At 36.4% G+C, this 24,072-nt stretch overlaps 1 protein-coding gene across 1 annotated transcript in view; it reads right to left on the reverse strand.

The window, feature by feature from the left end:
- Window positions 1-103: 103 nt before the first annotated feature.
- LOC127963773 (adhesion G protein-coupled receptor A2) overlaps window positions 104-24,072 on the reverse strand; it is an 85,386-nt gene continuing 61,417 nt past the window's right edge. The window contains exons 3-19 of the mRNA XM_052563851.1: window positions 17,567-17,638; window positions 16,075-16,146; window positions 15,794-15,865; window positions 15,166-15,329; window positions 13,714-13,927; window positions 12,802-12,966; window positions 12,509-12,707; window positions 11,840-11,989; window positions 11,591-11,752; window positions 11,126-11,326; window positions 10,160-10,349; window positions 9,735-9,943; window positions 8,197-8,324; window positions 7,821-7,944; window positions 7,008-7,156; window positions 5,404-5,493; window positions 104-4,379 (exon numbers count right to left, since the gene is read on the reverse strand). Coding sequence (XP_052419811.1) covers window positions 2,939-4,379; window positions 5,404-5,493; window positions 7,008-7,156; window positions 7,821-7,944; window positions 8,197-8,324; window positions 9,735-9,943; window positions 10,160-10,349; window positions 11,126-11,326; window positions 11,591-11,752; window positions 11,840-11,989; window positions 12,509-12,707; window positions 12,802-12,966; window positions 13,714-13,927; window positions 15,166-15,329; window positions 15,794-15,865; window positions 16,075-16,146; window positions 17,567-17,638 — 3,802 coding nt within the window. The 3' untranslated portion in view covers window positions 104-2,938. The remainder of the gene's footprint in view (window positions 4,380-5,403; window positions 5,494-7,007; window positions 7,157-7,820; window positions 7,945-8,196; window positions 8,325-9,734; window positions 9,944-10,159; window positions 10,350-11,125; window positions 11,327-11,590; window positions 11,753-11,839; window positions 11,990-12,508; window positions 12,708-12,801; window positions 12,967-13,713; window positions 13,928-15,165; window positions 15,330-15,793; window positions 15,866-16,074; window positions 16,147-17,566; window positions 17,639-24,072) is intronic.

The following is a 24,072-nucleotide window of genomic DNA, read 5'->3' on the forward strand; positions in this document are numbered from 1 at the left end:
TTATATAGGAACAGAAGTTACGTAATTGCCCAATGCAAAACGTGGACTTAGGTTTTTCTCATAAAATCACATCTAGGACAAATAAAAATACTAGTGAAGTAACTTTGATTTTATGGCATTTTTCCAAACCTTTATTTTTTTGCATCAGGTCATTGATAAGGCACAATCTTAACATTTATTGGAAATATATTACTGAAATCGATACAAAAAATGTTGCTATCATTTTCATATTGAAGTGAGTGACAAAAAATATAAATATTCATGTTGTTATTGAAATCTCCCTTTTAAACTCTGAGATGGCAATCAAAACATTATTTAGGATAACACTGAATTCATACTGACCATCAGAAGCCCTAGGCCTACCCAGAGGCAAAGAAATTGTTCAGGAAAAATATCACAATGTCACGTGAAACCATTATGCTCAAATAAGCCATTTCAAATGTCAATCTTTAAAAAAAAAAAAAAAAAAGTATTACATACACATTGCAGACTTTGAGCAGGCCACAAATTCCATGTAGTATTGGACTACATTCTTTGTTGTTGTAGTTTCAAATGACACTTTTCACCAAGGACTCCTGAAATTGTATACAACCAAATTTATATAGAATATGCAATCTGTATTGACATGATGGTGATTATAAGCCTTCATAACTGATATTTTAACTTACATGAATCACACTGGTCATCATGATGTTATATGGTTTTTGATTTGGGAAAGGGAAGGACTTAAGTTCTTTAGCAAAATTTGGTCTTTGAATGTTTAACAATGTTTAGGGAGATTTCTGGCTTGAAGGGGCAAAAGACAAATGGGAGGCTACACAATATCAAATAAGCTCCAGCTTCTTTGGCATGCAAATATCCCTGAACACACTTTAAAATAATTTTATTTTAATCAAAGTGTAGCTAAAGCTAAAAACAGGCAAAGCTTGTGATCTAAATGTGATCTAAAAATAATGGCACTACAGTCAGTATCTGATAGCTTGTGGGCCTTGGAAAAAAATAGTCAGTGCAAAGATCTGAATTCCCCTTTTGCTTTTGGTTGGGATTGTCCAGTCTTTGCTTTCATGAGAACAATACATTTTGACACTCTTGAAAAACAAAAGACCTATTGAAAATAGTTATTTGTTATCCCAAATTATTTGTTCCTCAGAACTTTGCATAAGCTTAAGGAGTACTAACAATTCCAGGTTTATTAGTAGTTCTTCTTGCTTACCATTTGTGGGAAGAACAGTGCTCTTTAATAAACAAAACTTACTCTATGTATGGTAATAATCTGAAGAAAAAAGCATAGGAGATCTAGCTTTGATTGCTATTGTGCTTTTAGACTAAAACAGAGTTTATAAAACTGATTAGGCCGATCCTCTGTAAAATACTGATATCATAATATTGCAAAATGACAATTACAATTACATCAATATTAATACTGATATGTATAATATAAATATCTTATTATTATTTATAAGAATATGCCAAATGCTCTCTTCATAACCTGAACCAAGTGCTAAAAAAGCCCATGTTACACATGGAACTACAACAGAACATGTATGGACAAACACTTGCCCTTCATTATCAATCCCTTGGTAAATCTGGAGTGACATCCGAAGCAGCTGTCACTTTGTTGATATCATTTGTCCATCAACAGCATTCATTATCAGTGCATTTAAACAATGGCAGGAATGGCCCAATAGAGGGCATTGTTAAGCAACATTTTTCCAAATGGTTCCTATTCGCTAAAAACTGCATGCAATAGTTCACTTTCTGCTGAACGACATCAGGAAAATACAAACGACATTCCCAGCAGCAGTTAACGATGGATGGAAATGTTGGGGACGGATGCATCAATGGCAAGTCTTCGTTTTCTACATTTGTGTGGGACTGATGTCAAAAGCTGCTTATTAGTGCCAGAGAGTTGAATTAACACTGTAATGGTCAAACAATACATACATAACACAATGTACATTCTTACAGACATGCAAATGAAATAGTGTAAATAAAAACATATGAACACAAATACAAAAACACAAAGGGACTGAACAAGAAAACTTAGGTAACAAGCAGACAGTCCTCCATCCTGATCAATATGCATAGTCGGAAACAAAGATCAACACAGCTAAATGGTTAAACTTTAGGTTCAGATCCATTGGCGTATGCTCAAACAGTTTGTTAGGTTAAGTGGTATTACAGGAAAACACAAGTAATCAAAATTATTTTGCATATTTTGTCAAAACAACTCCTCCACCACTGTCTTTAAAGGAGTCAGATTTTGCATACACACCCCTTGTTTTTTTCCGTATAAAACAGCCTCACACAACTTCTCCTTATTAGCATGCTTAGCATTAGCTCTTAGCATGTTGGACGGTTCAAACACCTTCAAAACGTACAAGCATATGTGGTTCATTACAAAAGAAGTCTCTTTCCTGTTCAGAAAAAAACCCTGATTGAACCAGCCTAAGCTCCAGTGTTGTGATACTTGAAACTGGAGGAAACAGGACTCTGAAATCTGTCTTGTGTCTGAGTCTGAGTTAAGACAATGACCTGAAGAGGATCTTGAATGCAGCAAGGTTTCCAGGTACAGTATGTATGAGTGTGCACAGACTACAAATGTATCCGCAGTATTAGTAACTCATGTAGTACTTGAGATCAGAATCCAAAGAAAAACCATCAAAATATGAAGGCAGTCGTCTAGTCTTAAGTTCTACAACACTTCGAGGCTGGTTTCCTGGTCTTAGCTGGTTTAGCCGGTCTCGCAGCCAAGCCAAACGGATGTTTAGCTTGGCTGATAAGTTTCCAAAACCAGCCCAGAGAGCAACTGAGCCCTCAAACCATCTTAGACTGGTTTAAGGTATATTTTTCAGCAGGGTTGTGGAGAAAGAAATCCATGCTTTGGCTCCTGGCATACAGGTCACACCTTCAAGAAACCTTCAAAGTCTTTCAACTATTATACAGTGGTCTCGCTCTTCCATACCCTGCTTTTCATACCAACCGAACCCTGTGATTGGTCAGTTCCACTAGTGTCCAATTCCACCACGGATCCCTTTAGTGTTCCATTTGGTGCTGAAACTGTCGTCAACGAGGCTGTCGCAGTGACATTTGATGCCATGTTCAGAGGGAACGAGCTCCGCTTGGACTCTCTCTCAGCCGTGATTGCCAGTTTAAGATTGTCTTTGCTAGCACTGCGCCGTTGGGCGTTCTGCTGTGTGGTGGACCTGTTTGCCACTGAAGGCAACAGGGGAAAAGGTTTTCTACTTCCACTGCTACCTCCATCGCTACCTTCCGAAGGGCTCGTCGCTAGTCCCTCCCCTCTGTGCCGCCCATTGGTCAGAAGGCCGTTCTGACCCTCTGAATGGCTATTCCTTAGACTTCCATTCTCACTGGAAGCGTGTTTGTGTAGATGGTGGATGTTTGATTGCTCTGTCCCGGAAGGTCCCAAAGCACCCATGCTACCTCCTCCACCTGCTCTAAGTGCTTTGAGGCGGTAATGCCCTCTCCCATCCCCTCTGTGATGGTATTGGGCATTGCCACCCCTTGTTCTACTGCAAGCCTTCCTTCTTTGAGGCTGCTGGATGGGCAGTAGACTGGGTGGCAGATTGTTGGCCGGCTTGTTGTTCTCCGTGCTCGTGCTTGTGTTGGTATTGGTTCCCGTTGGAACTCGGGCAGCGTTATTCACATTGTCCTGTGTCACTTGATGGAGGTTGGTGAGTTTGCAAGGCCCGGCGGCAATGCTCGTCGTTCCACTTTGAGTAGAAGATGACCTGGCAGAAGAAGATAAATTGTTGGTGTCCGTCGGCAGATGGCATCCTATAAAAAATTGGGAGCCCCTTTCCGAGGCACTCTGGACGCCTACGGTGGCAGTGCAAGGGTGGGAATAAGCTGGCATGGGTTGGGAGCGATGGTACCCGGGGCAACAATTTAGCCATGCTGCCTGGACATCCAAACGCTTGAAACAGTGATGGAGCACCAAGAAGATCCCTAATCCGGTAGCCATTCCTCCATACAGGCAGCTGAAGAGTTTCCGCTCTCTATCTACATGCCAAACGGCCATAGCGCCGCAGCACCACAGCCCCACAAACACAAACTGCGTTGCCACCAGCGCCAAACACTGGACCTTCAATGAGTACTGGTCCTCCACCGTCATCCCAGCATGCACCGGGCCCGCCACAGAGTCCGTCGAGAGCAGGCTGGTGCTGCCACTGATTGCTGGTTGGCTCTCAGGCAAGGTTAAAGGCTCGGAGGTGGAACAAGGAGGATCTTTGGACTCTTGGAAATTTCGGCGCCTCAGGCAGAAAGCAGTGCACAGGAAGTAGATCCAGGTCACAAGAATGATCAATCCAGCTGGAATGTAGAAAGCTCCGAAACTGGACTGCCACACCAACCAGCAGCTGCCGAAAGGTCAAGAGCAGTGAAAAATGTCAGAGAGGGCAAAGGCGGTAATAGGACAAGAAACAATGCAAACTCTGTACAAAACGGACAATTTTTAAAAAGCCTGTAAGGGAGCAGCCCAGCTTGTGTAATAAATCTGCAACAAGTATCAGACAGTTAGTGAAAGAACGGAAGCTAATAAAAACTCAAAGTATGAGCTCAGATAATTTTATTTTATATTAAGTGTCGCCAGTAAGACTGTAATGTGACAAAAACACCATACCATTTCTAACAACAATATCATTGTGAAAAAATGCCTAATAACTGTATGATTTGCAGTACTGCCTCGTAAATGTCAAACACTGAAATTAAATTTGGGTTTATCTTTCCCAAATTTGTCTCATGAAATTCATGTTTTGCTTATCACTCATTATGTTTCAAAAAGTCAGAATGCATGTCAACATATTTACTAAAATACATATGCAATAGAAAATATTTTTTTGTATATAAAAAAAGTATGTATGTGTACAGTATGTGTATGTGTATGTGTATGTATATACACTACTTTTTAAATGATTTCTGAAGGATTATGTAACACTGAAGACTGGAGTAATGATGCCGAAAATTCAGCATTACAGAAATAAATTATATTTTGAGGCATATTAAAGCAGCATACCAATATTAGAAATTGAAATTATATTTCACAATATGACTGTTTTTTTTTCTGTTTTTTTTTAATCAAATAAATACAGCCTTGATGAGCACAAGAGACTCCATTAAAAACATAAAAAATCATAATGATCCCAAATACATATAAATGAAACTGTATAATGATATCTACTGTAAATATAAATAGAAAATTTGCTTTTGTTGCTAAAGTAATGACAGGTAAACCTGTGGAATGTTCTTTGACCTATATATCAAAAATCAGTGATTTAATGTTAGCATTATGTAGGTTGTTGATCATATAAACATTTAAAGCTAGACAAGAGCAAACTAGTTTTCCTAACTCAGTTTTAAAATGTTTTAAAACTCCGTACTCACTAAGGAATGTTGTCTCCATAGTTATTGATGTTTACAGCTGCAGTGATACCACATATGATGAGTGGGACCCCGCCAGCTATCAAATAAAATCTATTGAGGGAAACAGAGATAGAGGAAAGAAAACTGTTAGTGGTCAAGTGCTAACCATGTTAACATTTTAAAGATATTAAAAAGTTCTGCAAAGATAGAAATAATGGATAGCCTAGCCTTTTAATGTTGTGTTGTCAATACATTAAAAGAAGAGATACAAAAAAAATTCTCAAAAATGTTGTGTAATGCTACTGTCTGTTATATTTGCTACAGATGTTCTCTCTGGCCTTTGCCTTTTGCTTGGCATAAAGAAATTTGTGTGGTCTATACATTAGGCAGTTCTGTGTCACTGTCTGTCAATGAAGAGCCATGTCTGGGCTCCAGACAGTGTAGGAGAGAGGGGAAACATAACAGGATTTATCCCAGGAGGCAGGCGTGGGATCTGGCCAGACCTCCCCAGGGGATGTGGAGAGCACGGAGGTCTAGGGTAAAAACAGAGAACACAGACTAGAGGGAATGAATATATTTGCATACATGTCTCTAAGGACATGTGAAAGTTAGCCTTAACTAGTCCTATCCCTCGTTTGATTTACAACTTCTCTGTCCACTTTAATCTTTTTCCATTGCCCCCATTTGCTCTCTTTTTCCTATGTCTGACTCTCCATAACAGCAGATGGGAATCAGCTTTTATCTGGACAATGGAGGTCTTTGATTAGTTTTTACATCATGGTGGTCCATTCAGTTTCTCTCAAAAGCCCATTTTGCTCCTGTACATGCCTATCAATAGTTTCTACTCAGGAAGTGCTAATTCAATAAGACATCTGCCCATAAAAATGTCAATGTTTCAGACTGATTTGAGAAATGTGACAGCCGCTCTGAAACTGCAAAAGCTCTGAATACTGCAAACGCTTCCTTTTAAAATGATGACAAGAAACTTTTGATGTCGTCATCAAATGTGATGTTCACACCATTACAACTTATAGACTTTCAAACGGTATTGTCTCTGAAGAATGAACTCTGAATGTAAAAGGGATATTTCCATGACCTGTCTTATAAAACGCACATATTCAGATGCAAGGACAAGGGATTCTGTTGTGTGACGAAACCAGTTTCAGATCCCATCCCCCACTGAATCATTTCCGCCTTCCTCAAAAATATAGTGTGCACAGTAATATAAAAGAGCTTTTTTAAACCAATTATCATTATGCTAAGCTAGTATGCTAAACTGTTACATTGCTAATCGAAGGATAAGTGAAACTTCTGACTGCAGCGGTGTTTCAATCCTGCCTAGAATGATTACTTAGTTGTTTGGACAAAAACAATCACATCTCTCATTTGGACGGCAATAAAAAATGCCAACCTGTTTTATCTAATTTCCCTATGTAAAACAAATACAGTCCAGATATGCCTATTGATTGAATTACAAATACTTTTTGTTCTGTGAGGGTTTTATGGGCACTGGGGCCATATTATAGAAAAAGAATCAGGTATCTAAGAGTGAGAAAGATACATTTCGAAAAACACCTGTTATTAATCATCTAACGGTTGCAGCAATCCATTATGACTCAACTGACCTGAGCATGGGCCGCTGGGTTTGTTGTACAGCAGACTCTCCTTCTAGTTGCTGTGGAGTCGTTAATAAGGCTTCTTTATAGATGACTCTGGCACTAACTCCGATCCATAACAAAGTGGACAGAGAAGAGTAGTGAAGAACAATCCCCACCTGACACAAACATAAATACATGAGTAAAACAATTAACACATGTAGAGTAAATATACATTAGTGCATAGAAAAGAAAATATCAGATAGTATTTTAATCTGTAGCTGATGTATTTTTTTTAGTAGAATGCTAAATAAAAGTTTATGGATTTCGTCTTTATTATTATTTTTCTTTACTGTTTTGCATTTGTTTTGTACTTTAACGCATTGTTTGCTTGTGAAATAACCTTTAAAAGCTTTGAAAGGTGCTTAAAGGGATAGTTCGCTAAAATAAATTAAGAAAGAAAGAAAGACAGAACGAAAGAAAGAACGAAAATTGTTTAAAACTAATTCATTTATTCACCCTCAAGATTTTCTAAACCTTTATGACTTGCTTTCTTCTGTAAAACAAGAAAAGAAGATATTTTAAAGAATGTGGGTAACCAGACAGTTGATGGTAGCCATTGTCTTCCACTGTATTTTTTTTTTTTCCATTCTATGCAAGTCAATGGCTACCAGCAACTTTTTGGTTGGGAACATTCTTCAAAATATTTTTTGTGTTTAACAGAAGAAAGCAAGTCATTCAGGTATGAAACAAATTAAAGTGGAGTAAATAAAAAATAAAAGTTTAATTTTCATTTTAATAAAATAAATCATTATTATTCCTGTAAGAGAAATGGGGACTTACTGCCTGGCATACAACTGGGTAGCCTGTCAGAGTGATGCCTCCAGCAAATACTGCCGACGTCATTGCGATGTGGAAACTAGTGTTCAGGAGGGTGTGCCAACTCTTCCTTGTGATTCTGATAGAGCTGATTGCAGAAAAAGAAAAGCAAATTTCATATGGATGTCCACTTCTAAGTTAACATGTTTGGCTATTCAAGAGTAATAACAAATGATGCAATGACATAACTGTATTACCTTGTAGCTACAGTTTGCATTTGTTTGTTTTTGCTTTTAGTTTTTGATTTTTTAAATTCTGGGGTGTATTGACATACATTTGGCAATGTAGTGTATGTTTTCAATCTCAGAATTGTCACGTTTTAACAAAGTGAGACAAATACCTGTGATGCAATATATAGGTGATGATGATGGTGAAGAGACAGAGGAGCAGCACTGCAGTACAGGTGTAGATCACTGGATGGAGCACTTCCACTGGAATCAAAAGTGAACCTGGGAAATCTGGCATCTCCTGAAACATTGACAGGGAAAATGGAGAGAATCTTTAAAAAATTAAACATATGACTGTATAGCCGAGCTGTAATTCTAGGACACCTAACCTATAAAGAATAAGTGTAAGAAATACCACTTTTTTGGTTTAGATGCCATCTTCTACATGCTTCACAACTCCTTGTTCAAGCTCTTGGACCCCTTTACCTAAATTAATTACTTAAGACTTATGTGCCCTCTAGAAGCTTGTGTTCTACAAAATGAACGTCGCTTTATTGTGCATCCCAAAGAGGCGAATCAGTTTCACAGACTTGTAAATTAAATGTTCCCTCCTGGTGGAATGACCTGCCAACTCAATCCCAGCAGCTGAGTCCTTAGCCATCTTCACGAATCAGCTAAAAACACCTCTTCCAACTTTATTTGACCCTCTAACACATTCTATTTTAATTTTATTCTTTAAAAAAAAACGAACACTACCTTTTCTAATCTTTTTGTATTCTATACATTTGCTTTTTTATTTATTATACAGTTAAAAGTGAAAAAGGTTTCTACTGCTGATATCAATAGAAACAAATGGAATGAAACATTTAACCAAATTTCTCTGATGCCAGTACTGTGAATTATAGGTTCTTCAGTGCCAAGAAGTTTCAACCAATGCCCAAGATAGCCCATCTATTACCAAATTACCTCAATAACAAAAACAGTGTTGGACCTAGCTGAACATTTACATTCCTTTGTCATGATGAAAAAAAAAATGTTGCATAAAATATCAATTTAAGAGGAGACCTATCCTTCTCAAGTAAAGGACTGACTATACAGTATACTCTTCTAAGTGTAGACAGGGAAGGTTATCTTATTAACTAGATAAAACCAACCAAAACTGGGCTATTAATCGAGTTGTCTACTTTGCACTTGGTTAGCAACTACCCAGCAGAATGGATAAATAATAACCAATAACACTGATATATTAGACATTCCATTTCATTGTATGGCTCGGTTCCAAAACCTATCAAGCTGCCTTGATGTTTCCTACATTTCAAGGCAACATCATAACGGTCATAAAACCTTATACTTGACGACATAATAAGCAACCCAACATATCACTCATTTAGTGATTTGTGCAGAAGACTGGACTCTTGATTGAAACCAATGGTGTGTGGTGTTAGCATCCATTTTTTTTTGATTTTGTGATTTAACATTTTTGATGTCTGACTGAAATATCATATTAAAATGTGAAATATACAATTGACATTTCTCTTGCATTGTTGGACATCTTGGATGTAGTTTTCTACAGAGCTCAGCGCAATGTATTTTGGAATCCTCCATGAAGGATATGTGAGATGTTGTCCTTGAAAAAACATCCATTTAGAGGCATCAAAATTACAATACCCAAAGCAGGTCATATCATATCTGTATTTTATAAAGGTTTTACCTGAAGTACAGCGTAATTGCTCAGCACTGAGCAGCGAAGTGTAGAGGTGGAAGCATCACTATGGGCCAGCAGACAGCCATCCAGACTCCAACTCCCATGATGCTCCAGCGCCTGCAAGCTCCAGTGGGCAGCAACAGGGTCGTTTCCAGGTGATGTGTGTCGTAGTGACACGATAATGGGATCGGACTGATTCCACATGTTACAACCATCTGAAAAAGAAGGAGAGAGAGAAAGCAGTAAAATTAACATCTGTGCTCAGGTAAATTTTTATTTCTAAGAATCAATGGATGAGTCCAAGGATGAATCATGTTGGTCTTCTCCCGAAATGCATGTACTACATCAGTATACAACCAGCTACTCAGAGCAGTGTAAAAATTTAATGAATGTTTTCAATTCCTTGAATGTTCGAGCTGAAGGCAACCCACCAAGGCCAACGTAGATAACTGGAGTGTTGACACCACGTCTCCGGGCAAGGTCTGAATGTCCTGTGAAATTGCTGGTAAATGGGAAGAATCTTCCATTGCGGAATGCCACAAACTGCAGCTTACAGTCAGGAGGAGCGTTAGGTGGAAATAGAGACGCCGGGAGAGACACTGAAGCAAGAGCCACTGCATTCTAGATAGAAAGACACAAGATCAAATAAGGGCCAACCAAATGCTGTACATTTCAGTGATTTTACCATGGCTAAATTGCTTGTTTTTATATGTATAAAACAGCAGTAGTAGCAATATGATGCCAATGATTATGACAATTTAAAACATTTTGCTAAGACAAAAACAAATTTTTCCCTCCGTAACACAAAAAGCTTCCCTTTGTGAAAAAAACACTTAAGCGTATTTTTAAAAGGAGTACTTATTATGGATACAATATACTTATACTTGAGTGCGAAATGAATGTAATGAGTTCAGGCCCTAAACTGCCCTAGTAAAAACATGAAATATATTTAAAATATATTTATTTCATAAAATAAATGCTTGGGACTTACTGATATAAAAATAATAATTAAACTTCATTTGGAGTACTACTTATGCACAATGCACATTTCTTAACATTAAGCCTAAAAATGTGTTTTAATATCAGAACTGATGAGGATTGTCTGATCTTTAGATAATCTTGCCTCTAAATGCAAGATATTCGAAGTGTACCTGAAGTATTCTTGCAATAATTCAACTTCAGCACATTTCAATTGTACTTCAGTATATCTTTAGTGGGACTTCAGCACTACTTCCACACAATTCAAGTGCATTACCAAATGAGTTGTTCCAATTTAGCAGACTTTAACTATACCAGTTTAGTATACTACAGTAAGAGTACAATTTCAATTAAGTACATAAATGTGTTTATAGTATACTTAGCACAAAATGTACACTTGCACACAAAACATGACAAACCTTCAGATGAAAAGTGTTCAGCGAGGTGTTGTGTGTTCCTGTGGTGCAGCGAAATCGCAGTTGCTGCTCAGGGGACGATTCAATCCCATCATGCCCCTGGCTCCCCGCTGCCCCCTCTCGTCTCTGATAGACTGTGCAGCTCATGCCAGTAAAATGAGCAGGACGAATCAGGTGAGCCTCCATCACAATGTTACGAGAACTCTAAAAAAGAGTGGAAATATGCTGATTTGGAGCTCAGATATCATTTCTCATTATTATTAACATTGAAGATAGTTGTGCTGCTTCATATTTTTGTGAAAAGCATGATACATACTTTATTAGGATTCTTTGATTAATAGAGCGTATAGAAGAACAGCATTTATTTAAAATAGCAATCTTTCTTAATTAAGATTTTTGATCAACTATATGCACCCTAGCTGAATAAAAGTATAATACATATGTGCAATAATGTGATTAAAAGCATACTTTGGAGAAGTCCTGTGCGTGAGAGTGCAGTTGAGGCCAGGCGAGAGTCTCTAGTGTGTAAACGACTGAACTGCAGGCTCTTTCCTCTCTCTGGGCTCGAGCCAGAATCTGATCATCTACCTGCATCAGGTTACTGCCCATTTCCACCAGCAACTCCGACAGCTGGGATGAAGGAGAGCACATTTATGAAAGAACAGTAATGCACTGCAATACTATTCTACGGTATACAGTATACAGTGTTCTACAGACCTCATGCAGTTCTGTCACATAGTCCATGAATTTGTGCATCATCTGAGCCACATAAAGAACATCCACCGTGTCTGTGAAACCGGCGGCCTCCAGAGTGTATGATCGCACCTGGTGTGCCAGAGTCACTGCGTTGGAGGCGTTGATGGGCATCTGAGTTAGAAAGACGGAATTAACAATGAATATAAAATACAAATAAAATATTAGAAGGATTTCTGAAGGATCATGTGACACTGAAGACAGGAGTAATGAAGCTAAACATTTTGCTTTGGATCACAGGAATAAAATACAGTACAGAACAGTTATTTTCAACTGTCAACAAAAAAAAAAGTGTGCTTTACACTGTAGTATTAAATGTTCACTTGTGGTGTATTTCAAATCTTATAAGTACTTTTAAAAAATGTATTTGCTGACACCATAATAATAGCATGTTTCCTAACAAACTTTTAAAATGTGCATTTTGTAATAATATCAGATGTAAAATTAACAGCATCAACATTGCACTTAAGTGCATTCTTGTAAAGTATATTATTTCAGTAATAAATACTCTTTTAAAAAGAAATGCTAAAGTGTTCTTTTTCACAAGGGCTTTTTCACAAATGCCTTACATATTAGTAATTTGCGTCACACTTGAAGAAAAAAAAAACGGACTCTAGCTAGAATGTCTCTTACCAGTATGAAGGTATGCAGGACCCGTGTGATGTCATTAGTATAGAGGCACTGAGAGTAGTCTCCCTCCTCCCAGCGTCCAGAGCGGTCACAGTTTCGCGAAGCCTTCTTCTGCTCCACACCGCCCCCTATAGTTAAGGAGGGGTAGCGCAGCTGCAGACAGTACTGGTAGGAGGTGATGCCCGCCAGAGTTTTAGGCCACCTGAAGCCGAAGAGGTTAAACAGATGTTATAATGCCAGCCTTTTTAGATAAGCATTATTAAGCCACAGGTAAAGCTGTAGGAGAAGCCGCTTACCTGAACTCCCCTCTGTTGTTAGTCACTCTCTGCTCCGGACAGAAGGAGGCGCTGTTCTCCAGTACCACTATCTCCACACTACGCGAGGCGTTCCCACGGCCCGTGGACACCACACACTCCCACTCACCACTCGCCTCGATGTGGACGTTTGACAGGATCAGCTCACTAAAAATTAACAGAATGCTGTACCAGTTATAAAACGTATTGTAGAAGTGTGATTTTTCTGATTCAGTTATGTTATCCTGTTCTTTCTGTCCTTTCAGGTCAGTGCCATGGCTCATTTTTAGTATTTCTCCCCATTTAATCCAATTTATTTTGTTTTATATATATATATACAGTACAGAGCCAAAGTTTGGACACACCTTCTCATTCAAAGAGTTTTCTTTATTTTCATGACTATGACAATTGTAGAGTCACACTGAAGGCATCAAGGGCTATTTGAGCAAGAAGGAGAGTGATGGGGTGCTGCGCCAGATGACCTGGCCTCCACAGTCACCGGACCTGAACCCAATCCAGATCGTTTAGGGGTGAGCTGGACCGCAGACAGAAGGCAAAAGGGCCAACAAGTGCTAAGCATCTCTCGGGGAACTCCTTCAAGACTGTTGGAAGACCATTTCAGGTGACTACCTCTTGAAGCTCATCAAGAGAATGCCAAGAGTGTGCAAAGCAGTCATCAAAGCTAAAGGTGGCTACTTTGAAGAACCTAGAATATGACATATTTTCAGTTGTTTCACACTTTTTGTTATGTATTTAATTCCACATGTGTTAATTCATAGTTTTGATGCCTTCAGTGTGAATCTACAATTGTCATAGTCATGAAAATAAAGAAAACTCTTTGAATGAGAAGGTGTGTCCAAACTTTTGGTCTGTACTGTATATAACTAAATGATGGTTAGTCTCTGTGTGTGTTACCTGGTGATGAAGGTGCAGTCATGTTGTACACTCTCTTCCAGATGAACTCCACTGGTAGTGTCAGTGGTGACAGGCTGTCCATTGTGTCGCCAGTGAAGAGCAGTGACTTTGTCCACCAGTGAAGCAGTGCAATGGAAAGGCAGCCTGTCCCCTTTAAACACAACCTGTCGCAGTGAGGGTAACAGAGACAGCGTGTGCAGCTCCAGCGGACCCTCTGAGTAACAAAACCATTGAAAAGATGATGATAAAAAAAATGATTACAGTTTAAAAGTTAGATTTTATTCCAGAAGGATGTATTAAACTGATCAAAAGTGGCAGTATGTTACAAAATATGTCTATTTGAAATTGATGCTGTTCTTTTAAACTTTCAAATTCATCAAAGAATCCTGAGAAGGAAAAAAAAGGTAGCTTTGTACTGTTTGTGTGTTTTATTGCCGGGTAATCATTATCATTATAATCATTAATCAAAATCAGCTTTGCTTGTGAAACATGCTGGATGAATCAGTCCCTTGTCAAGAACTGAGGATATGTATTCACAACTGCAAACCCACAGAGGGATCTTTCCTAGTCGGTCACAGCTATGTGCTTCTAGCCAACATAAATATGTTGAAGGGCAGCAGAGGAAGAGATGGCGAAATGAGCTGATATTAAGAGAGTAACAGGAGCCCCGGTTTGAGGCCCAAGACTTGGAAAAATGTCTACCAGAAAGATGAGATGAGGTTTAACAGAAAGTCACTGAGAAATTCAATCAGACCCCTGTGGCAAAAGTCAGAGAAAAAGGGAATTTTTAAGCAAATATACTTGATCTCCGCTGGCTGAAACGTAAGGATTGAGCAACACTGCAATTCAGCCAAAATACCAAAACTGATCAAAGACTAAGTTGTTGTCACTGATAAATTGTGCAGGTTTCAATACTGAATGCTTTTGTTTCAGGAAGTGGCCACAAGGGCTACATCATAATAAGGGATTGAGTCAAAAATCCAATAAATCCCTTATAATAATAATAATAACCATAAAGAATCATCGTTAAAATTACAATAAATAATGTGATAATAATAATTTATGTCCTCCACAGTAAAATTTAAATGGTCGTATTTAAATTTTCACATATTTTTATGCATTTATTCTTTTAAAAACAAAGATATAGCTGAATATAGGACTATATTAAATATAAGTTTGGATCTAATAAAATCCTCTTTATGATAATAATAATAATAATAAAATCTGTCCAAAACAATGGTTTGCCCTCTCCATTTTCCCTGTAAAACTAACCTGCAAAATATTCATTAAGTAAAAAAATGGGGCAACTAGTCCCAGTCTCCTATACACTCAAATACATAGAAAGCATATGTTTATAAGTAAATATGTTGCCATAAATTCCATTCAGATGTGCATATTGTCTGCAAATAATTCAACATGATATTGTTTAAAATTGAGAGTGATTTGGCTCACCACAGCTGAGGTCAGTCTCTCTCAGGAGACGCAGGGGTTTGTTCTGAAGTCTTCTGGGATACGCACACAGTGTTTCGTCCCCGAGCCGAGCAGAACTGCTGTGGAAAAAGCCTGGCACCCAGCGCAGACCGCAGTCACATGACAGCAACTCAGAATGAAAGTTCCTAAAGAGCACACAATTAGATGAAGCTTGTTGTTCAGAAGAAGACTGTCCATTCATTTATGTAATTAAACACATTCCTAAATCTCAATGGAATGAGTTAAGAAACTGTACTTGTCATTTCATACAAAGACATTTACACATTTTAAGTGTGACTTCAGGTTGAAATACTTTTAAGGTCTACTTTTTGTCATGTTACAGAGTTAATCAAGACTCTTAATATTCATCAATGCTGCATTACATGATTATCCTGTCATACTTGATAAAAAATAGGCTTCATTTAATAGCAGTTAAACCATTTTTTGGAAATATAGTTGTGACTTATAGACTTATAGACAATCTTAATTGTGTGCATTATAAAATTATGAAAAAATCACTGACAATTTGGCATGCTAGAAACTCCAGGAATATCTAATTCTATACAAAAAAAATGAGCATGTGCACCATGAGAACTTTCACTTTACTCACACCAGCTTTAAAGAGTGTAACTCCATAAACAAATATGGATCCAGAGAGGAAAAGATGTTTCCAGAGATGTTTCTATAATATAAGAACACAAATGAAACATTTTGCAATTCTCAAATATTGACAAGAACATTATAAAAGGCATAATTTGCAACAGATGCTCTGTGTATCATTAGCGAACATATGTTATTCTGCTGGACAGCACAGAAACACTTTCAGGAGTGATTCTGATTTTCTCTGTTTTTGTATTCCAACAAATATTTGTTTCAGAAATAATGACTTACAATTTTGTGAGGTTGGTGAGTCCCTGGAACACTTCGGAGGTCAGGCAGCCAATTCGGTTACTGGACAGGTCACTGTACAGATTACAATGATTCAGATGCACTCTTGTTCTGTGTTCCAGTTTTAGCAAACTTTGGAAATCATCATGAAGCAATCATTATACAGTGATCAATGATTCAACTTTGAAACTGTAGCGTTTCAAACTACTTATATTAGTTCAATTACAGTCATAGTACTATGCCCCAGCTATACACCACAGGCTATGAATATATGTTATACTCATCAAGGCTATATTTATTTGATGAAAAATACAGTAAAAACAGTAATATTGCAAAATATTATTACAATTTTAAATAACTGTTTTTATTCATGTGATACAAAACTGTATTTTCAGCATCATTCCTCCAGTCTTCAGTGTCACATGAACCTTCAGAAATCATTCTAATATGTTGATTTGCTGCTCAGAAAACATTTCCTATTATTATGGATGCATACTTCTTTCAAGCACATTAAAAACATTTATTCTACATTTTGAATGGTATGACTGATTGATTGATTTAATTTACAAAACTTTTAACTTTTTTCAATTTTACTCAATTTGTTTCAATGTGAGGAAGAGTAGAAAAAGTACTACAACAGGTACTACAACATGCTCCACTATCAATTCATGATTTTATTTAAATGAATTGTTAAGTGAAACCAAATCCACTTCTTTCTGCTTAAAAAGTACATTTGTCCCGTAAAAAATAAATCTTGTTAATGAAAACACATTCGCGCTTCAATTGCAGATTAACTGTCCACATGTTTTGAAGCAACTGTACATGTTGGAAATATTTGTCTTGATTTACAGGAAAAATTACTTTGCATTATGAACAACTGATCTACTGTCACACTGCTGAAAATTGCAGTTAAGTTACTCGCTACTTTTAGTTATGTACTTACTAGTGCTGTTAAACAATTAATCATGATTAATCACATCCAAAATAAACATAAATATATGTGTACTGTGTATATTTATTATGCATATATAAATAAACAAAATCTTTTATTTTGGATTTGATTAATCATTTGACAGCACTAGTATAAATATATTTTAAATAAGTTTTATTTCAATGTCCCAGTCCAGTATTACATTTGCACCAAATCACACTCTATGAATTTGATTACTCTATGAAAAAAATCAAAAAATCTTTTTAAGGGGCCATTCACACAGAACATGTATTTGCATCTAAAAACACAAGATCTAAAAAATATTTTCTTTTTTTTTTCAAGAGCAGTGCACAATGGGTTTTCTGATTGGTTAATGGTTCTGGAAATTCTTTTAACCTGACACTCTTGGAAAAGTAGTGCGCTGGAATGGAAAATCTCATTCTGTGTGAAAGGCCCATAACAGTTTTGTAAGTGAAAGTTAATGCGATTATAGCCACATTATTGCTAAAGTGTGTAACTGGTGTCCTGTTATAATAACTGATTATGATTTTAAGGTGTACTTACAGTTTTCGTAGAGCTGTGAGACCCAGAAAGGCTCCGGGCATGATGGTGCTGATCAAGTTATTCCTGAGATCCCTGAGAAACAGACAAACACAGAGACTTTTGAGCAGATCGACTTACGTTTACTCTAACTGATATCTTTGTGTAGATTTCCCATGGATTACACTTTCTGTCTTAATTTAAAAAGCAACCCTTTTTTCTATATTTGAGCAATAAAAGCTATTTTTGCCTTCGTTTACTGCACTTAATATACTAAAACAGATGAATACGTATGTACATGTGCTTTGAAAGAAAAGAAAGTTGCATGTTTGTATATGCAGACCATTGCTGGAGTCCAAAAACAACCAGTTCATGTCAGCATAAAATAACATTAAATAAAATATGAAACACATTTTATACGCCTTTGACCACAAGACCCTTTCCCTGCCTTCAACATAGTTCACTTTGTCATGTCTCTGTTTGAGAAAGAAAGAGAATCCCTGCATTTTTTAAACCATACCTCAAACCACACCTGGTCCTTGGGCTCAAAATAAAGGCAGATCCCCCGAGCAGAGAAAACAGACACACATCACATGAGAAAGTGGAGATGCTCTCTTTAAACACTGGAGGCTTTTAAAGTGATTCTTCCCACAGTGAAGTTACACCTTCACTAGACAAACCCTAAATATTCATTTCCAGTACAAGCTTTGCAGGTAATGTTTCATGCCGCCTCTGTCCTGGCCCGGATCTCTGTGTTTGCTTTTGTCCATGTGTTAAAGCACTTATCAGCATATTCGGTCATCAAAACAGGGATTCATACACTTAACACTGACAAACTGACCTCTGAAACTCTTGCATGCTTTTTTATTGGCCATGAGGGATTTTTTAGGATGATGAGGGTCGACTCAAGTTTCATAATGGCTCAACTTTAAATCAAAACATACAATACTTATTCCCTGCATTCCCCATCACTGTTCTGAGATGTATTCATTAATTCTGATTACATTACATTATTAAGTTTAGACAGTATTATTATAAATTATTATGAAATATAGTGCTTTATACATATGTTAACATTTAAATAAAAATATATTTTAAACATTAATATTTTGTAATTTATTAAGTATTTGTGTGTGTTTGTGTGTATATTACATATGTACAATAATTAAAATGTATATCAAATACATATCATTTTCTATGTTGTATGTGTGTTGTATGCTTAATATAATAAGCTACTTTTGAATATAAAATACATAATTATTTCTGTAGTAAAAAAAATGTATCATGTCATTAATTTTAATATTATTAGAAATAATACCTGTATATGTGATAACAATAATTTTATTAGAATATACATATAATTAGAATTAGCTTTAAAATAAAATAAATTTCACTTTGTATGTATTATAAAGTATTGTATATTCTAATGCAAACTTAACAATATAATTATAATATGCAGTGTTGGGCAAGTTACTTTTAAAAAGTAATTAGTTACAGTTACTAGTTACTTCTTCCAAAAAGTAACTAAATTAGTTACTCAGTTACAAATTTTAAAAGTAACTAGTTACTTAAGAAAGTAACTATTGCGTTACTTTCAAGTAAAATTTAATTTTAAATGCTCAAATGTGACCCCACCTCTACCCCTCTTTAAAGGAACTTAAAATACATGTGCATGTTCAATTATTTATGATAAATCTGAATATTATAATGAAATGGACACTTAATACAATACATTATTAACAGAAACATGAAACATTGTACACACATCTAAGAAAAAAAATGTTGCTGTGGGACAAAGTGAGACTAGCCTCCAATCAAATGCCATGTATGTAGATATTATGTTTATATAGTGGATCAATGCAAATAACACGATAGATTTTTGGGAGCTTTTGATATTTCCTTTTATTGTTTCTTTAATTTCTTGAAGGAAAAAGTAATGTATATACTTCCATTTAGAGAAGGCTACTTTTGGATTATTTGGGCTCCTTGCCATACCTGTCTCTCGTTGACTGACTGGCTTGTGTTGTTCCTTGTGTGTCCTGTCCTGTCCGACTATGCGTTATGATGGGTTGTTCGCAATTCATGAGCGTTAGTGATGATGGATCGACTCGTTCGCGAATGAGCTTTTGAGGAGTCGTTCGCGATTCGCGAATGAGCCGACTCTAAGAGCCGGCTCTTTTAGTTGAACTTCGGGAGCTGGCTCGCATATCTGAAGAGCCGACTCTATTTTTTCAAATTTAGCCTATAGAAATTAAATAATTATGTAATAAAAATTGAAATATTATAGTCAAAGTCATTTAAAGAGCCGTTTGTGAGCCAAAGAGCCGGTTCTTTTCAGTGAGCTGAGTCAAAAGAGCCGAATTCCCATCACTACTATGCGTGCTTTCGAACACCCGCCCAACTCTACCTCTGATTGGCTTACAATGAAATTTTACTCTACCTCAGCCAATCGTCAGCATTTATGCGCTTGTCTCGTGCTCTGCCCACTAACCAAGGAAGAACAGTAAAAAAAAGTATTTGCCTCTCGCTCAGAGATCTAGTTGGTCTGATGAAAAAAAAAAAAAACAGCTTCATCATCAGTTATAGTAACGCGCCGCATTTTTTGGCAGTAACGGTAACGGCGTTATTAAGATGAGAAGAGTAATCAATTAGATTACTCGTTACTGGAAAAAGTAATGCCGTTATTAACGCCGTTATTTATAACGCCGTTATTCCCATCACTGATAATATGTAACATTTTATATATACACATTATATGCATATACTATTTTTATGTTTATGTATTATTATAATTTAGGTTGTAGCCTTTTTGGTAACACTTTATAATAACTGCACACTATTAATCATTAATTAAGCATTAGTAAACAGGTAATTCATAATTTATAAAGGATTAATATACAGTAATAAGCAGTTTTTAAATACAGATATAAATGCTTTTTTCTTGATTTAAAAGCATATCTATAATGTGTTTTATAATTGTATTTTCATACTTTATTCATGATCAATTTATCATTTCTCAATTAAGTATAGCATTATTTACAAACTAGTTATTTAGGAGTTGCCAGTGATTAATAAGATCACAAGAAATGTAGTAAATTCAGGTAGTTATAAAGCATTTAATAGTGGTCAGTTAACTATTTATGTGAGCTCATCTAAAGTGAGGACTAATATAGTTATAGTTATGCCTTGTAAAGCATTTATAAAGGATAGTTAAAGGCTCAGTTATCTTCTAAACAAAAAAACAGAAACAAACACAGCACAGTGATACAGCACATATAAATATTTACAAGGCATAAATAGTCCTCACTTTAGATGAGCTCACAAAAATAATTAACTAACAACTACATATGTTTTATAACTACCTGAATTAACCCTGAATTACAGCAGAAATACATGTTAATAAACCATTTATTAACACTATAAGTAACTATTACTATATGTCTGAATAAAAAGATGTATGAATGCACATTTAAATAATTTATTAATCATTTACTTACAATTTCTAAGTGATCTTATGAACCACTGACAACTCCTTAATAACTGGTGTGTAAATAATGCTATACTTAATTTAGAAATGATAAATTGATCATGAATAAAGTATGAAAAAACAATTATTAAACACATTATAGATATGCTTTTAAATCAGGTATAAAGCATTTATATTTGTATTTATAAACTGCTTATAAATGTTTATTAATGATTTATAAATGATTAATTAACTGTTTCCTAATACTTAACTAATGATTAATAGCATGCAGTTATTATAAAGTGTTACCGCCTTTTTACTAAATGTGTAGAGTTTATTTGCAAAAACAGATAACTTTTGCAAAAATCATGTTTTTTTAAATAATGTTAGCATGTTTTTATTGTGTTTTATTGTGTTAGCTTTATTGTTGTTGTTGTTGTTTTAACCTAATCAAAATAACCCAATTGCAGTTAATTAGAATGCACAGTGAAAAACATAATTTTGGAAAATTGTTAAAAAATGGAGTTATCTTTCTTAGCAAATGAACACATGCTGAATTGATTATGTGGCTAATATTGAACCAAAACAAGCAATCCACCAATCAATCATCCTCTCTTTCCTAATGTCCTTCATCCATGAAGCTCTATCAGTGCTGAAACTACAGCAAACAACGCCAGAGCATGATATCATGTGCTGAATATAAACATGAACATTACACAGCTTGATAACAGATCTGCTGTATGTATTTGCAGGGAACCAAGACATTAACACCGGCATGACAGAATGCAGTAAAGCACTGGCCTGTCACATCTGTATGGCCTACTGAGTTCTGCATGATTGACACATTAATAGCTATCAGAGCCAATATACAGGGAGAAGCGGGGGGGGGAAGAAGGTGAGAAAGTGACCGCAGGAGAAAGTTATGCGCTATTAAATACACGTGTTTGAATTCCTGTGACTACAAAAGAGTGCGACAGCAGGATAAATAGGGCATGTTGTAGAGTATTTGAGTCTATGAATGTGAATTGTTGAATGAACCTCCTCACAAATGTGTGTGTGTGCCAATAGCAGTGCTCTTGGATGGGGAACAATGGTTGTTTCCTGGCTAGCGTGTCCTAACCCTCATTAGCACTGTGATGAAAAGAGAGACTCTACCCAGTGTTTCCTCACACACACACTGCTAGAGTAAAGGTCAGAGCAAAGTGTGCTCTCTGTGTGTGAAGATCAACACAACGGCTCACAGACACTCTCTTATCACTCAGATGGGGAATGGGGAATGTGGAACGAGGAGAGTTCTCTTCCTAAAGTCTGGAGCACACACACGCACACACACACACACACACACACACTGCAGAACCACAATGTCAGCACGGTTGGAGTGATTAAAGACCCATGAAATCTGGAGTTTTATGGCTCTTAATCTGTTTGTCAGTATGGCAATATATTCATAAAGTTGACAAAATGATCTATTAGCATATTTATATACTTACAATTAAAGCAAGTTTAGAGGAGCAGGGAACGGGGGACTCCTGATGGCTGCCCGAATGCGGAGGAGCCCTCGCCGTCCAACAGGTAATGCAATGCTGAAATAAACGTCACTTATTACACTTTCGTAATTGTGTCTTGTGACGAGTGGGGCAGGGAGCCTTCGCCGTCCACCAGGCGGCGGAGGAGTGTTGTGCCGTATTGTGTTAGAAGACAACAAATCCCATCATTCCATGCTCCTTCTTAGCATCATCAAACCACGCGATTGTTATTGTTTTGGTAGTGCACCCTCTAGTGGCATGTCCTACAACCTGTATCTTTAAACGTAATATATTTTAATAAGGGCTGTCAAATGATTAAAATCTTTAATCAAATTAATCATAATTTTCAGTGGATTAATCATGATTAATCACTATTTGCAATTACACCTGAATCCTAACCATTTTTTTTTTCTGAAATGCGTACCAAAAGATAAATAACAGGACACAGATACATAATTTTCATGTATTGATTCATCAATATGTGGTTCTTTTTTTTTCAGAATTTCAAAAGTTTAACATTTACTTAATCAAATTTACCTGAGCACTATATCAAACCATGCCATTTAACTACAGATAGTGTAAGGGTTTTAGGTGAACCTGTGGTTAAATATAGCCACATATCTATGAAATTATGCATAGAGAAACTCGAAAGAATGAACTCAGAAACACAAACATGCACCCTCTGCACTCTGGGCACTCTTGTTTTTAGGAGGTGTTCATTTGCTCTGCCACAATAGTTTAGGATCTATAACAGGAAGAAGCTCCAGCGTATCAACTACCAAAGTCGTCTCTGTTTATCGAGCTTGGCATGAATGTATTTGAGAGTAACTGGGGTAAAACCTTAAGCTTCTTCTGTGTTTTCGTCGCAGCGCTCGCCGCTGTTTTTTACTATCTTGAGAATTCAGAGATCGACGAGACTTTCCTGACCTAAATAAGTTGTCACACTGCGCATGCGTGAAATGCGTTAAAAAATTTGACGTAATTAACGACAAACAACTAATTAACGTCGTTAACGCGCTATTTTTGACAGCCCTAATTTTAATATATACAGTAATACAAATTCATCACTACAAATGTGTAATTACAAATATATTAAAATATATTTAATATATCCAATATAAGTTATACTGAAGTATATTTTATTTACCATAAATGATCATATTTCAAAGACAGTCGAAGTAATCATGAAATTACATATAAATATGTAGTTAATTCCAACTTACGTGGGACAAAAATGATTCTGTCCTCCAACAAAAAACGACCATATAGGTCGTTTGTGCAAGCATTTATTACGACCTATAGTTACGTTTTAAAGTTAAGTGCCCTCTAGCGGGTTTAAAAATAATGGCAGTATTGCGTTGCATCTGTCGTCATGAATTGACGTTTAACGTCATTACTAATCAAAACGCACGTTTATTTAAATGCAATGCGTGGGCGTTTTACACCGATCTCACAGTATTTCTACATATTTTACTACTGTAGGTGGCTTATTCGTTCGAATGCCCACACCTAGCCCCACTCCTAAACCTAACCCTCAC

This window comes from Carassius gibelio, chromosome B8 (genome assembly GCF_023724105.1).
Source record: "Carassius gibelio isolate Cgi1373 ecotype wild population from Czech Republic chromosome B8, carGib1.2-hapl.c, whole genome shotgun sequence".
NCBI classification, from domain to species: Eukaryota; Metazoa; Chordata; class Actinopteri; order Cypriniformes; family Cyprinidae; genus Carassius; species Carassius gibelio.